This window comes from Tursiops truncatus, chromosome 14 (assembly GCF_011762595.2).
Source record: "Tursiops truncatus isolate mTurTru1 chromosome 14, mTurTru1.mat.Y, whole genome shotgun sequence".
NCBI lineage: Eukaryota > Metazoa > Chordata > Mammalia > Artiodactyla > Delphinidae > Tursiops > Tursiops truncatus.
The window spans coordinates 53,327,642-53,341,538 of NC_047047.1; the positions used below are offsets into that span (position 1 = coordinate 53,327,642).

A 13,897-nucleotide genomic window follows, 5' to 3' on the forward strand; every position below is an offset into this window, starting at 1 on the left:
GCTGGAGGAATCAGGCTCCCCGACTTCAGAATATACTACAATGCTACAGTAATCAAGACAGTATGGTACTGGAACAAAAACAGAAATACAGATCAATGGAATAGGATAGAAAGCCCAGAGATAAACCCATGCATATATGGTCACCTTATCTTTGATAAAGGAGGCAAGAGTATACAATGGATGAAAGACTGCCTCTTCAATAAGTGGTGCTGGAAAAACTGGACAGTTCCATGTAAAAGAATGAAATTAGAACACTCCCTAACACCATACACAAAAATAAACTCAAAATGGATTAAAGACCTAAATGTAAGGGCAGACACTATTAAACTCCTAGAGGAAAACATAGGCAGAACACTCTATGACATAAATCACAGCAAGATCCTTTATGACCTACCTCCTAGAGAAATGGAAATAAAAATAAACAAATGGGACCTAATGAAACTTAAAAGCTTTTGCACAGCAAAGGAAAACATAAACAAGATGAAAAGACAACCCTCAGAATGGGAGAAAATATTTACAAACGAAACAACTGACAAAGATTAATCTCCAAAATATACAACAGCTCATGCACCTCAATATCAGAAAAACAAACAACCCAATCCAAAATAGGCAGAAGACCTAAATAGACATTTCTCCAAAGAAGATATACAGATTGCCAACAAACACATGAAAAGATGCTCAACATCACTAATCATTAGAGAAATACAAATCAAAACTACAATGAGGTATCACCTCACACCGGTCAGAATGTCCATCATCAAAAAAATCTACAAACAATAAATGCTGGAGAGGGTGTGGAGAAAAGGGAACCCTCTTGCACTGTTGGTGGGAATGTAAATTGATATAGCCACTATGGAGAACAGTATGGAGGTTCCTTAACAAACTAAAAATAGAACTGCCATATAACCCAGCAACCCCACTACTGGGCATATACCCTGAGAAAACCATAATTCAAACACAGTCATGTACCACAGTGTTCATTGCAGCACTATTTACAATAGCCAGGACACGAAAGCAACCTAAGTGTCCACTGACATATGAATGGATAAAGAAGATGTGGCACATATATACAATGGAATATTACTCAGCCATAAAAAGAAACGAAATTGAATTATTTGTAGTCAGGTGGATGGACCTAGAGTCTGTCATACAGAGTGAAGTAAGTCAGAAAGAGAAAAACAAATACCGTATGCTAACACATATATATGGAATCTAAAAAGAAAAGAAATGGTTCTGGTGAACCTAGGGGCAGGACGGGAATAAAGACACAGATGTAGAGAATGGACTTGAGGACACGGGGAGGGGGAAGGGGAAGCTCGGATGAAGTGAGAGAGTAATACTGACATACATACACTACCAAATGTAAAATAGATAGCTAGTGGGAAGCAGCTGCGTAGCACAGGGAGATCAGCTCAGTGCTGTGACCACCTAGAGGGGTGGGATAAGGAGAGTGGGAGGGGGACAGAAGAGGGAGGGGGCATTATGGGGCTATACATATGCATATAGCCGGTTCACTTTGTTATACAGCAGAAACTAACACAACATTGTAAAGCAATTATACTCCAATAAAGATGTTAAAGGAAAAAAGAAAAAAAAAGTCAAAGAGGAAAGAGCTTGCTGGAAACTTTCTCCAAAGGAAAATCTTTCAAGAACCACTCTCAGCTGCAGGAAGGGAACGTTCCCATACCAATTTGATCAGCAAAATAAATGGGGGCTTTGAGCAGTGCGGATCAACAAAAGAATATCTGGTGTGACTGAAGGAAGGAAATCTCTGGTTAAATATCTAAAACTGCAAATGTGTAGGAACTGTTTAAATGTAATGTCAATCTCATGAAATCAGTCCTAAATGAATCTAAAATTCACACGTCACAGGTTTCTAAAGTCAATTTAGCGCTTACAAATCTGGTCGACAAATAACTTTCCGATGCCCTGCACCAGGTGCTACAAGCAAGGGGAGAAGTAAAACTGGACCTGAGTTCTCAATTTCTCATCCAGTTGAGAAGGCCAAACTAACAGAATGAAAGGGGCATAATTAAATGCCAAATTGTGCAATACTGATTTTAAGTTGAATATAGATTCAGAAATGAGAGAAATCAGTGTTGGTTGGGGTGGAAGAGTTCCTGGGAGGCAGAGTAGCAAAAGACCCCCAATGAACGAAGACATATTCTTCTACAGGCCTGCCTGCAATTGTCACCATCACTGCTGTGCCTTTGCATTGTGGTTATTATTTTAAAACAGTGTAGGATAGTGGTTAGATACACACTGGCTTTGGAACCCGCCTGCCTGGGTTTCAAACCTGGCTCAATCACTTATTAGCTGTGTGATCTGGAGCAAATTAGCCTTTCTGTGCCTCAGTTTTCTCATTTATAAAATGTAGTTACTAACAGATCCCACCTTATAGAACCGTTCGGAACATTAAATTAGTTAACGTATGTAATTCACTCAATGAGTTTATAATTTGGTGTGCATCAGAATCACCTGGGGAGTTATGTAAACTATGGGGTCTGTAGAAGTTAAAGAAACTAAGCTCCCTAGTGCAGCTAATTACATTTGGGGAGATGGTGGTAGAATATAGTGTGGAGACTTTTTTCTTTTTTTTTTTTTTGTGGTAACGCGGGCCTCTCACTGTTGTGGCCTCTCCCATTGCGGACCACAGGCTCCGGACGCGCAGGCTTAGCTGCCACGGCTCACGGGCCCAGCCGCTCCGCGGCATGTGGGATCTTCCCGGACTGGGGCACGAACCCGCGTCCCCTGCATCGGCAGGCGGACTCCCAACCACTGCGCCACCAGGGAAGCCCCAAGACTTTTTTCTTGGAGTGTCTTATTTCCAAGCCACTTGGTCAGCAGACCATTTCACCTTTGTTCTAGGGTGTTTCTCCTCAACCTCCTTGCACAATTTTGCTTTGGAATATTTTTGGTGTGTTAGTTTCAATTTGGAGTATATCTGATTTTTTAAAAAATTCATTTATTCTTGACTTGTTCCCTTTTGTTGAAACTTTGGAGTATAGCTTGGTTATTTTTTAATCTTTCAACATTTTCAGTGTGTTATCTTTTTTTAATGTAATGAAGTTATAATCAACAAAATGATAAAGCAATGAGAACACAGAGAATGAATTAAAACAGTAAAAATAATTAAAAAATCAACTTACTGATGTTTAGAGGAAGCATGCTGTTAAAGAATTAAACCTAAAACTATGGAGAATAATGGTACTACCCAAAGTCAGTATGTATTAAGTTGGGCCTTTTTCTAGTGCAACAGCAAAAGCTCTCTGAAACCAGCTTAAGTACAAAGGTGATTTATTGGCTCATGTACCTGGTAATTAAGTCCAGGGGTAAATCTGGCTTCAAGCACAACTGGATACGGAAACAACAATAAAGTCATAAGCCTTCTCTCCAGACCTTGGCTCTGCTTCTCTGTGTTGTTCTCATTCTCTCCTACTACATACAGGTGTCTTGGTGGGGCGGGGAGAATGCCACCAGCAATTACTGATTCATGTTTTCATGGCTGATAACTCTACAATAAGGTGTCTTTCCTACCAGCTGCAGTTAAAAATTCAATGAATTATGCCATTTGCTTTATTTTGGGTCCCTATTACTCTAGTCAAAAGGATGGGATTCTCTCATAGGCTAGGCCTGGCTCATGTGCTGATCCCTTGACCACTAGTGGGGTGTAATATTGGAAATTAGAAGAAGTATGAATGTAGGGGAAACATTGTGGAACAATGACAAAAAAATGCTGACAGTCTCCTTCTAACATGCAGCGATAAACACGTATCTTTCTTGCCAAATATAATTCAAAAAAGTGCTTTAATCTAATATAATTCAACTGTCCCACACTCAACGAAAACACACCACTCACTTTCCAGTGGGAGACAACCCCAAGACACACATTGGTTCTACATCCTGCTTGCTGTGCCACATTTGCAGGTGATTTGCATTCCTCCCAGTCAGGCCTGGAAAGCAAGATGGGCAGCCAAGAACAATAGCCATATCAATGTCTTTGCAACTTAATGCAATGAAAAATCCATATATTCTTTACTAAGCACAAGTAAAGTCTATTAGTTTCCCTCTCCAGCTTAAACTGAAATTATCAGAAGGTAAATTGCATAAAAGTATCCAACTTGTAAAAGAAATTACTTTCCAACCCTTGGAGAGACACAAGCTAAAACAAAATTTCGTATTACCTATTGCTCTTAGAAAATTAAATATATTTTCTAGTTCCTTAAAAACAACAACAACAAAAACTTCAGTTAAACAGGAAATTTAAGAGACCCATGTCACATTTTAGGAATTAACAATGACTGTTAATAAAGACTTCCTAAAGTTTATGTTCAGCTATTACAAGGATGATAACTGTTTTCTGTCTTGAAGGGATTTAGTTGTATAGTACATTGAAATGCCAATTACGTTTGACTACTATTCTATATTGATTTATCCGGACGCTATCCGCCCTGTGGGAAACACATAAACTTTCAGCCTTCACACATGGTAACACTGGGAAAATATCAGCAATAACCCCTTGTTGCCAATGCTGGTTACTTTCTTACAGTAAATGACCCTGCACCTGTCTTCCTGGTTTGTGCACTTACGAAAGAATTATTGTTTGATGGAAGTGTTGCTGAAGGGTGTAACAATGACAAATTGGACCTCCACTTATAATGAGAATCTCGGGGCTGTCTGCAAATAAAGGTCTGAGCAGAATATTTTTTGAATAATTGGGAATTACATACATGTATAAATTTGGATATGAAAAATGTAGTCACAGATGGAAGAAGCCCTTGATTCATCAGACAAGTTGCCTTAAGAAAAAATACAATCATAACTAAACATTAAATCTGCTGCTTAAAATATGTTCAGGCTTTTAAGCAAACCAGTCTTTTAAACTCAAGGCAATCACTTGGTTCTTTGCTCACAGTAGTTTGGATGTATTTGTGTGAAAATCGGAGGAGACTCCAAAAAGGCCAACAAACAATTATGAATGATCAGCTCTAGTTTTTGATTCTTTGCGATTCCTCATAAATTATATGAGGCCAAGAAAAGGTTAATTTGACCTAAGTGAGATTAATGTCCACCGCCTTGTAAATTTCCCATTCAGGGCGTTGAGTACCATACTTTCAGCTAAGAATTTCGAAGTTAAATCTTTTTTTTTTTAAACTTTGGTCTTAAATGAAAATCTTTGTCTTAGATTGTATTAGCTACAATCTCAGATATTTCATGTTTTATGTAAAATGACTTAGCAACAACAGCAAGTTTTAATGTGTGAGCAACTATTTGCTGGAGAAGTCAATCAACGATGTTGTTCCCATGAACACGTCTCCAGTTCGAAGAGGTACAGTCTGATACATTTATCTGCCTGTTTCTGTTTACCCTGCACTTATATTGACATGACTGAGTACAGTGTTTTTCAAACTCCAAGTCATGCTGTATTAATGAATAGTGAAATCAAAATACAACCAGCATTTAAGATCTTTTTCTTTATGAACACTTAAAACCATATATAAAGTAGAGAGAATAGTAAAACGAACTCCTATACACCCACCCAGATTTTAAAAATAGCAAGGTATTCACACTTGCTTCTTATGTCCTTTTGTTCTAACTTTTATTCCTTGGGGAGGTTTCTTCAAGAAAATTCCACACAGCATGTTAATTTACTTCTACATATGCCAGCATGTATCTCTAAAAATATACAAGTATTTTCTTACACAGCAACAGAGCCCATTACTACACTAAAAAAGCAATAATTCTTGTATTGTGCATTATATTCGTGTCTAAAAAAGTCTTCTTATAGCTGGTTTGTTTGAATTAGGATCAATCAGCATTTTAAAAAATGAAATAGAAAATAGATAAGTAAATATCTAATGGCATCACATGTAGCAAGGCTCATTACTGTTTTATAAAAGTTTTTGGTATGTGTGTATTTGTGTCACTTATAAAACGTATTTTCTTACCATTGGTCATAGCCACGGAAGCGTGAACACCACTGGTTTAGAGATCCTCTCCTTTACTCGATAGGCTCTGGGCAAACTTCTGTGTCCAAAAACACTTTCTGCAGTTTAAGATGTATATACAGAAAGGAGAGTTCTGTATCTTTACTTTTACTGTTCCCTCTGACTAGAAGTCCTCTCGCCATGACGTCTACTACTTAACGTCTTCCCCAGCCTATGAGGGCTGAAATATCATTCCCACTATGAAACCTTCTTCTGTTCTCCTGCCTGGCTATCATTTGGCTTGTCTCTTCTTCATTCTACTCATCACACTGCCTAATGTAATGGTTATCTATATACAATATGTGTTTTATCCTGTCCTATAAATTAAGCTCATCAAATGTAGTGTGAATAATTTCTTTGCCCTGAGATGTAACTTGTCCCGTGCTTTGCTTACATTAAGCATTTAACAACTGGAAAACTAAGTTAGGAATTTGGGACACTGGCCATAGATTATTAGGCAGTAAAGATGTTGGGGTCAAAAACTGGACCCCAGGGAGAGACTGGAGAAGAACCCAAATTCATGAGGTTTAGACTCGATTATGAAAAGCAACAACAATATTGATGGTAGTAACATTATTTTTCACAGTTTGCTATGCGCCTGTAAGTACGTCACTAATATTCCCAAATAATCCTGGGAGGAAAGGGTAGATATCACCAGTTTTACACATTAAAAAAAAAAAAAAGCAGTTAAGTACTTCTGCAAAGTCTGGCTTCTAAACTGTTAAAATTCTGTTCAGAGGCTATTCTATTTACTGGGATGGGGACCCCTAATTTTCTAACCAACAGTTGAACGCATTTCATAGTTCAGAATAACTTGAGGGAGAAACCAAGGATGCTCAACCTGGGCTCCTCTTCCACTTTGTCACATCTTCTGGAGACTAAAGAAATCTGAGAACAACTTGGTTACATCTGGACTGAAAAACAGGCAAAACCACTCTTTCTCTCTTACACACACACAGCACATACCTTGCATGTGTTAACAGCTAGTCATCCTTCAGACCTCAACTTAAAGATCCCTTCCCTGGAAACGTTTTTTGATTCCCAGGTGAAGCATACTCGCTCAAGGAAACATGTCTCTTTCCTTCAGAACCCCTGTTTCAGTGTTTAATTCATTTAGTGTGATTATTTGATTAATATCTGCCTTGTCCCTTAGAATGTAACTTCCATAACAGTAAGGACCATGCCTGCTTTTGCCCATCATATTTTTTTCTACACTTAACTTGCTGCCTGGCAGAATTTAGGGGTTTAATAGTGAATACATTCATGATTGAATAAATGAATGCCTAGACAAATTCATCAGTATTGCCTCATACTTCAAGAGGAAGCCTGGTACAAGAACAGAGAGAATCTTGGTTGCGGATTAAGGGTTTCAGAGCTAGAAGCAAGTAGAAAAGAATATGCATTCATTCTCACTACTGCCTCTACCAGCCTCATTGATTCTGCAACCACATGCCTTGTCCTTCCTTCCGTGACATTGGTTGGACTGTCTGGATTCTTACCTAGTCAATCCCTTCACTTTTGTACTGGATCCCATCCCGTCTTCATATTCAATGTACTCTTTCTCCGTCTTATGCTGCATTATCAATTTTTCACCCCTTACTGCAGCACTGTCCAGTAGAATTTTCTATTATGATGAAAATGTTCTCTGGGCTGTCCAATACAGTAGCTACTAGCTATGTGTGGTTGAATGTGGTTAATTACTAAGGAACTGAATTTTAAAATTTATTTAAATTTAAATCTCCACTTCCCCTTCCTTCATGTACTCTTAAACTTGCTTCGCTCAATCATTTAGCTCAGCATGTCACCAAAATGGCTCTTCTAAGCATCACCAGGGACCTCTGAGTTGAGAAATCCTATGGTCAATGTTGAGTGCTCATTTTACCAGAACAGCAGCATTTTACATGGTTGATAATTCCCATGGTTGAAAGGTTTCTCTCTGTTATTTGTGAACTCACTACTCTCTCTTGGTTCTCCCCCTACCTCTCTGGCTATTCTTTCTCAGTTTCTTGTGCTGGATTTTCATCTTTGCATCCTCTAAATACTGAAGTGTCATAAATCTCAGTCCTTCGACCTCATCTTTTGTCTATCCATATTTTCCTCCTAGGTGCTTTCGTCCATTTCTCATTCATTTCTATGGCTTCAAATAATAGATACAGACTATAAACTCCCAAGTGTATCTTTAGCTCTGAACTCCAGACTTGTATATCATACAGCCAACCCCCTACTCAAACTTGACATTTGGATGTCTAACAGGCACTTCAAGTTTAATATTTCAGATTACTTTTTTTTTTTTTTTAATATATTTATTTGTTTATTTTTGGCTGTGTTGGGTCTTTGTTGCTGCGCGCAGGCTTTCTCCAGTTGCGGCGAGCGGGGGCCACTCCTTGTTTTGTTGTGCGGGCTTCTCATTGCGGTGGCTTCCCGCTGTGGAGCACAGGCTCCAGGCTTGCGGGCCTCAGCAGTTGTGGCATGTGGGCTCAGTAGTTGTGGTGCATGGGCCCAGTTGCTCCATGGCATGTGGGATCTTCCCGGACCAGGGCCCGAACCCATGTACCCCGCATCGGCAGGCGGACTCCCAACCACTGCGCCACCAGGGAAGCCCATTCCAGATTACTTTTGATTTCACCTTTTAAATCTGCTTTTCCCTCAGTCTTTCCCTTCTTAATCAGTGCCATCTCTATCTTTCTAATTGCTCAGGTCAAAAATTTTGGAGTCATTTTTGACTTACATCCCATAGCCAATCCATCAGTAAATCCTCTTGGTTCTATTTAAGAAGAGTGAGTATCTGACCCTTTTTCATTCTCTCACCTGCCACCCCGCTTCTCCAAGCCACTACCATCTGTACTCTGGATTATTGCAAAAGCCTCCTCACTGGTCTCCCTACTTTTATTTATCCTATTCCCTTAAAATCACCTTTTCAAACAGCAGCCAGTGTAATCCTTTAAAAATGCAAATGGATTCATATCACAACATACTAAACTTTCCAGTGGTTTCCCATCTCATTCTGAATAAAAATCAAAGTCCTTACTACAACACTCTGCATGATGAGGCCCAACGCCCACGGTCCCCGCCACCCCCTTTGCTCTTTCTTCTCATCCACACCGTCCTCATTGTTCTCCGAGGGGGTTAAGCATACCACCCTCAATTCCTTTCCCCTTATTTATTTTACATCACAGTTCTTATCTGTCTTCCCAAACTAAACTTTGGAGCCAATCGAATCAAAATCCAGACTTGGTCTCTTTTGTTCTCTGCTGTATCCGCATCTCAAATAGTGCCTGGCACTATTTGAGAACACTATTTATATGTGTTCAATAAATCAGTGTTGAATGAGTGACTAAATTATATCCTAGTGCCTAGTAGTATTACCCAGAGTAAATCATTTAACCTTTTTTTGGATCTCATTTTTCTCATCTCTCAAAGGAGAAATGAGCTGGATAACCTCCAAACACATTTATTCAGTAATTATTTAATGCAACCTACCGTGTGCTTGGCACTGGGTAGGTGCTTCCGCTACAGGAAAAGGTCGCACGGTTCCTGCTTTCAAGGAGCTCCTTGTCGGGCTTCCGGAAAAAACTTCTGAGCTTTCACCTGGGAATGCTTAGAATACAGCTAGGTGAAGAGGGCGCTGGAGAGTTGTCTGTACTTTTGAAGTCTGTTCTCGGCTTCCCACATAACTCCGATCGCCCCAACAGATACTGAACCGGCAAAACTTTGCTGAGAAAGCTGCTCTGAATTGTGTTTGAAAATACATACATAACTTGACTGTCAATTAGTGTTTTTACAAACTGAGATGGCATATTACAGTACTGTTTTAAAAGTTATGTTTATGAATCGAAACCTTTGGGTAACTTGGGAACTTGTAACCCAAATTTACATATATAATATGCAAAAAATCTTTTAAGTAGATTTACATGCACAGGGTACCCTTCCAGGTCGTAAGGCTGGGGGCCTCCGATTTTATCCCCAGATTTGGCTCAGGACTTTTTTTTTTTCAGGACTCTTAATTATACAGTTATCTTGCTGGTGCATTTACTGAAGGAATGGGTGGGGTGGGAGTTGGGGAATATAATGCGTTCACCGCCAGCTTTAAAACTATACGACCTTCGTTATAATCCATCCATTTCGTAAAGCAAGGCACTGCTCATGGACTTAAAAGTTGTACCTCCGTATACCTTTACACTGTCCTCTGGCCCCAAGCACACAAATCACATCACATTTAACCTTGGAGGCCCCTAGCACAGTGCAAAGGTCCTTAACGTTCTTCCTGTCCCACACTTCTGACTATAGTACGTTCCTCTCAGTAGGCGCGGCATCTTCGGCTTGGAGCGGGAACCGCGTAACGTTGGCTACAACTCCCGCACTCTGCAGAGAAAAGTCCCACACTCCGGGTTCTTCACAGTCGGCTCTTCTCGAGAGTTCCCGGGTGTTCTCGCTAGTTGGCCCCCCGCAAGCCCTTGCGCGAACCTGGGAGGAGTCGACCTCTTCCGACTCTACCAACTGAAAAGTGAAGGGGTGGAGAGACTGAACATGCTGACGTGAAGGAAAGAGAACGGAAAGAGACGCTCCCGGGAATGATATATCAAGCTACCTTGTAATGCACATATCTCGTGGGGATCATATGTCCTGGGAGAAACAGGTTTTTCAATCTTCCAAGTTATAACAACACGTGTCTCCCCCTACGTCTGGCGCGCCCGGCCTTTGGTCTCTCCCGCGCCGGACGACCCCGCGGTCACGTGCTCCCCCATCCTTGCCCAGCGTGCAGCCTACGGTGGGGACGGCGGAGCCATGGCGGCCTTGCTGAGACCGGCCCGCTGGCTCCTCCGCGCTGGGGCGGCCCCGCACCTCCCGCTCTCCCTGCGCCTTCTAGCGGGCGGCCCGAGGCGGCCGCACGCCGCCTTCTGTCCTCACGCCGCTCGCGCCGGGCGCGTCGCCGGGTGAGTGTCCGGCCGCTTTCTCAGCCCGCCTGCAGCGCGGCAGTTCCTCGGGGTCGTGGACGTGGGCGAGGGCCGGGTCCCACTTGTGCTCTTTCCACACCCTCCTCGCTGCTCCAGGGCCAGGCGTCCCCGGGCCTCGTATCACGCTCCTCACCGGGGGGTTTAGGGTGACAGGGTTGGTCGCCTTCGAAGGTTACGGCCACGGACGTGGCTTGCTTCCGTCATGGATCCTGCCATCGCCGCCTCGGACTCGGTCACCCTGCCCTCGGGTTATCGACGTCCTAAGAAGCTGAGAGGGGCTTTGAAGGCTGCTGCAGGGGGTCAAGTGTTTCTCTTCTATGATTGACCGGCTCGGGTGTTGTCCCACGTGCAAGCGTTATTGGTGCTTAGTAACCATCTACGATTTAAGTTTCGAGAGCTTTCTTTTTGGAGGGAGGATAGGTTGGGAATTTTTGGTGAGCAAAGGGTAATTTAGAGGTGGAAGTTTAATTATCATCAGTGTGGGCTTTTGCCTCCGTTTTCTTCAGTGGAGTTTACCTCAGTATTGACGAAGATGTGCAGTGGGTTGGGAGTCGGGACAGTAGACTCTGTAAATGTCAGTGAATGTGTAAGTGGACACATTCTAGGCACTCTGTGAGAACTGGGGGTGCAAAGGCAAATCAAGTTCTCAGTGGGTGTCAAATATGTGAGTAAATGCTCTCATGGATTGAGGTTTATCAGGGGGTAAGTTTGGTATAGACTTTGCCAAGCAGAGGATAAGGAAGCTTGATGAAGGTGTTAATTTGAGTAGTAGTTTTTTTTTTTTTACATCTTTATTGGAGTATAATTGCTCTACAATGGTGTGTCAGTTTCTGCTTTGTAACAAAGTGAATCAGCCATACACACACACGTTCCCATATCTCTTCCCTCTTGCGTCTCCCTCCCACCCTCCCTATCCCACCCCTCTAGGTGGGCACAAAGCACCGAGCTGATCTCCCTGTGCTATGCGGCTGCTTCCCACTAGCTATCTGTTTTACGTTTGAGTAGTATTCTGATCGCCTGAGAAGGGTAGATGGGCACTGAGGTTTTAGAGTTGAAGAAAAACTGATTTTGAAAGACGAGTGTTTATAAATAGAGGTACTTTGGGAGACAGCATAAGGACTAAGAGCTGAGGATCTGGAATAGACCAGGGCTGGACTGTGGGCTTCTCTATTTGCATTATGCCACTGGACAAGTTACGTAACGTTGACAGGCCTCAGTTTCTTTAGTTATAAGATGGGAGTAGTAATAGTGTTGGTGACATTGCATGAGGTTATCTATATAAAGCTCTTAACATAGGGCCTGGTTCCTCGTAAATGCTGTATTAGTTACTATAATAGTAACAGTAATAGCTGTGATTGTGTGGATTTTTTGTGGTCCTGCTTGGAAACCTACTTTATGTGTAGAATTACATGGAGGAAATGTTTTATGACTTCTTAGCAACTTAGTTATACATTTTTGGAATGTAGTCTGCTTATGACTTGGAGCCTACCTGAATTTTCTCATTAGGCCTGAACAGTTAACCTTTAGAAGTTGTGCCTCTGCTTTCACAGATCTACACTTCTTGGCTTTCAGAGAGGTTCTTTTGAGAAAGTTGTGCCAATGATTTATATTTTTCTAGTCCTTAACATCCCTGTGAGGCCAGGGGAGGGTCGATGTTACAGTTCATCTTCGCTGTTGCATTTGAGGAAAACAGTAGGGGGAACACAATCTAGTAGAGAGGGTGTTGGTCTGCTCATCAGACCTGGGTTCCATTTACTTGCTGCATAACCTTACCTAGCCTTTTTGATCCTCAGTTCGTTGTCTGTGAAGTAGAGGTAACAAGGCCTTTCCCTCTTCTTTTAAAGCTCATTTCTTGTCATTCAGGACTCAACTTAAATGCTATCTCTTCAGAGAGGCCTAACCTCAACACTCAGTGCAAACCCTATTTTAGTTGTATCACAGCATGTCTCACTTGTCTGATATTATTTATCTGCCCGCTGCTTGTTTCCTTAGAACTTAGTCTTGTTCACCATTGTGTGCTCAGCTCATAGCAGGCAGTAAAGAAGTGTTTGTTTTCTTGTTCTCCTGGACTCTGAACATTTTCTATACAGTTTCCTACCCACAGCCTGTAAGCATGCTCACATCTTTCCCACCTGAAAAACAAAACCTTTCCTGAAACTGGACTTAACTCCACATGCTCCCCAGTCTCTTCTTCCTGTCTGTACTCCTGTCTCCTTCATTTCTTCACTTCGAATTTGCTCTTTGACCCACTGCAGTCACACCACTGGGAATAGCCATCATTGTTTTATTTATTAGCTTTTTATTATGTATTTTTAAATTTTAGAACTTATGTGCCTTCAGGAACAATTGCAAAGTATTGGGGGGGAAAGCAATAAACTAAAAATCACTCTTAATTCTATCACCCACAGAGAGCCACTGAGATGTGTGTATATATATATACAGAGAGAGAGAGGGTGCTTTTAAAATTAGGCATGTGTGAGATGTAAGTTTATTTCATTTAATTTTTTAAGGGACTTCTTAATAACCAGATCCACTCTTGGTTTTTTTTATATAAATTTTTTTATTTTTGGCTGCGTTGGGTCATTGTTGCTGTGCGCAGGCTTTCTCTGGTTGCGGCGAGTGGGGGCTATTCTTCGTCACAGTGTGCGGGCTTCTCATTGCAGTGGCTTCTCTTGTTGCGGAGCACAGGCTCTAGGTGCGCGGGCTTCAGTAGTTGTGGCACGCGGACTCAGTAGCTGTGGCTCGTGAGCTCTAGAGGGCAGGCTCAGTAGTTGTGGCACATGGACTTAGTTGCTCCGCGGCATGTGGGATCTTCCCGGACCAGGGCTCCAACCCGTGCCCCCTGCATTGGCAGGCAGATTCTTAATCACTGCGCCACCAGGGAAGCCCCCAGATCCACTCTTTAGGCCTTGACCTCTGACATTACTGTCTCCCATTTCCCCCTTAATGAAACCC

At 41.9% G+C, this 13,897-nt stretch overlaps 1 protein-coding gene across 2 annotated transcripts in view; it reads left to right on the top strand.

Moving 5' to 3' along the window:
* Positions 1–10,747: 10,747 nt before the first annotated feature.
* Positions 10,748–13,897, top strand: part of LRPPRC (leucine rich pentatricopeptide repeat containing) — a 103,157-nt gene continuing 100,007 nt past the window's right edge. Inside the window, exon 1 of one of the 2 annotated variants that reach the window (XM_019942883.3) lies at positions 10,748–10,921. In XM_019942883.3, the coding sequence (XP_019798442.1) occupies positions 10,773–10,921 (149 nt within the window). In that variant the 5' untranslated portion in view covers positions 10,748–10,772. The remainder of the gene's footprint in view (positions 10,922–13,897) is intronic. The other variant, XM_019942882.3, reaches the window with a different exon arrangement.